The sequence below is a fragment of the Cystoisospora suis genome, assembly GCF_002600585.1.
Source record: "Cystoisospora suis strain Wien I chromosome Unknown contig_3537, whole genome shotgun sequence".
Taxonomy (NCBI): domain Eukaryota; phylum Apicomplexa; class Conoidasida; order Eucoccidiorida; family Sarcocystidae; genus Cystoisospora; species Cystoisospora suis.
The window spans coordinates 514-2,367 of NW_027156332.1; the positions used below are offsets into that span (position 1 = coordinate 514).

The following is a 1,854-nucleotide window of genomic DNA, read 5'->3' on the forward strand; positions in this document are numbered from 1 at the left end:
AGAGAAAAAAAAGAAAGAAAGAGAGAACGAAAGAAAGAAGAAGCTAAGGGAAAAAATTAAAGAGAGCGAACTGAGACGATACACAGAAAGAAGAGATTTATGAGAGGTACAGAAAAAAGAAAAAGATGATCGATTAGACTGCTATACTTACAGGGCACTAACTTATGAAGGAAAGAAAGGGAAAAATCCCCCCCCTTCCCCCCCCTGTCTTCACATTAAACAGATATTCCTTCAAACACACACTCCCTTCCTTTCTCTCTCTTTCTCTTTCTCTTTCTACTGAAGAGAGTAGACATAAGGATTTTCTTCGAGGATCTCCACATACATCCAGTGGTACATATATATATATATACCACTGGATGTATATGTAGATATATATATATCCTCATGCGTGTATGTGAATATATAATACATACGCACATAGAGCTATAGATACAGATAAACATATATGTATACAGAGAGACAGAGAGAGAGACGCGAGGAGTTACGTCTTTCCTATACGGGTGGCTAGGAGAGAAAGGTCCAACAAAGGGAGCCACACATAGAAAGAAATCGACAGATAGATAGGTGAGTAGATATGCAAGAAAGCAAACAGATAGATAGATAGATGGATAGATAGATAGATAGATAGGTGTCCTTCGCATCCTTCTCTCAGTCTCTCACCCCCCTCTCTTTTTGTTTCTCTATGAATCTGGAGCATAGATCACAGCGTATCTGCTACACTTGAAAGAGAAGAAGATATCCATGAATGCCTTCTAGATGATGTGTAGATACAGCAGGTCATGTAGACAGAGAAAGAGAGAGAGGAAAGAAAGCGGATAAGAGAAAAGAATCCCCGACGACAGCAGAGGGAATCCAGAAGATGAACGATTTATGGTCTTATTCTTCTTCATTTTTGAGAAATAGGTAAGTCTGTTCCAGCAGAGGAAATGAAGGAACTTTTCAGGCCCAAAGAAGCAAAAGAAAAGATTTCTTTACCATTCTTATCTATCATCTTTCTCTTTCAAGGCTTTCATTATGATTAGTATTCTTCTTCGAAAACATTCTCGTCCCTTCATATAAGAAGAAAGAGACTCTCTCTCCCCGCAAACTCTATCTCTCTCTCTCTATCCATCTTCTTTCTTCTTCTTCTTTTTTCTTCTCCCTCTCCCCTCTTCTTCTATTTTATTCCTCTACTCCTCTCTCTTTTAAACTTTCACACCTGCATCCGCAAGTGTCCTTCGTTCTTCTTCCTCTTCTTCGTCTCTCCTGTGCATGTGGTTCGTCTGGGGTGTATCTTGACTCTTCTTGTAGTTCTTCTTACTCTTTTTGTCTGTAGAGAGCATCACGAGATTCCCTTCTTCTTCTTCTTGGCCTTGATCGGGTCGATTTCCTTCTGTCTCATCCTCTTCTTCTTCTCCTCCTATCCCAAAGACTTCCTCTTCCTCTTCATCTTGATCTAAGCGATAGAGGGGTGGACTCTGATAATTTCCTCCCTGCTGCTGTAAAGAAGAAGAAATAAAATTCTTCTTGATCTTTAGATCCTTCTTCTCTCCCTCTTCGTCATCTCTTCCCTCTGAATGACAGTGAGGCTTCTTCTTATTCTTCTTCTTATTCTTGCTTCCGTCGTGAAAGGACTGATCTTGGCCTACCTCATCCTCCTCCAGACAGTCGTCGGTCACAGGAGAATTCGCCGTCGTAGACATCCCACCTCCACACAACACGAAAGAAGAAGAAAAAGAAGGAAAAAGTGAGAAAGAAGGAAAGAAATAGTCTTTGCTTTGATTTCTTCTCCTGGATGAAACTCTCTCTCTCTCGCTACATATATAGATACATAGACATCTATCTATCTGTCTATCTATCTATCTTCTATCT

At 40.1% G+C, this 1,854-nt stretch overlaps 1 protein-coding gene across 1 annotated transcript; it reads right to left on the reverse strand.

Annotated features, from left to right (window-relative positions):
- Positions 1–453: 453 nt before the first annotated feature.
- Positions 454–1,690, reverse strand: CSUI_006875 (uncharacterized protein). Its single transcript, XM_068067026.1, has one exon. It carries the CDS (start codon positions 1,683–1,685, stop codon positions 1,188–1,190), a length of 498 nt encoding a protein of 165 aa, XP_067920996.1. The 5' UTR covers positions 1,686–1,690; the 3' UTR covers positions 454–1,187.
- Positions 1,691–1,854: the final 164 nt, after the last annotated feature.

Bases quoted from the DNA above. Each gene is read 5' to 3' on its own strand.
- CSUI_006875 (XM_068067026.1), bottom strand. From the start codon at position 1,685: ATGTCTACGACGGCGAATTCTCCTGTGACCGACGACTGTCTGGAGGAG.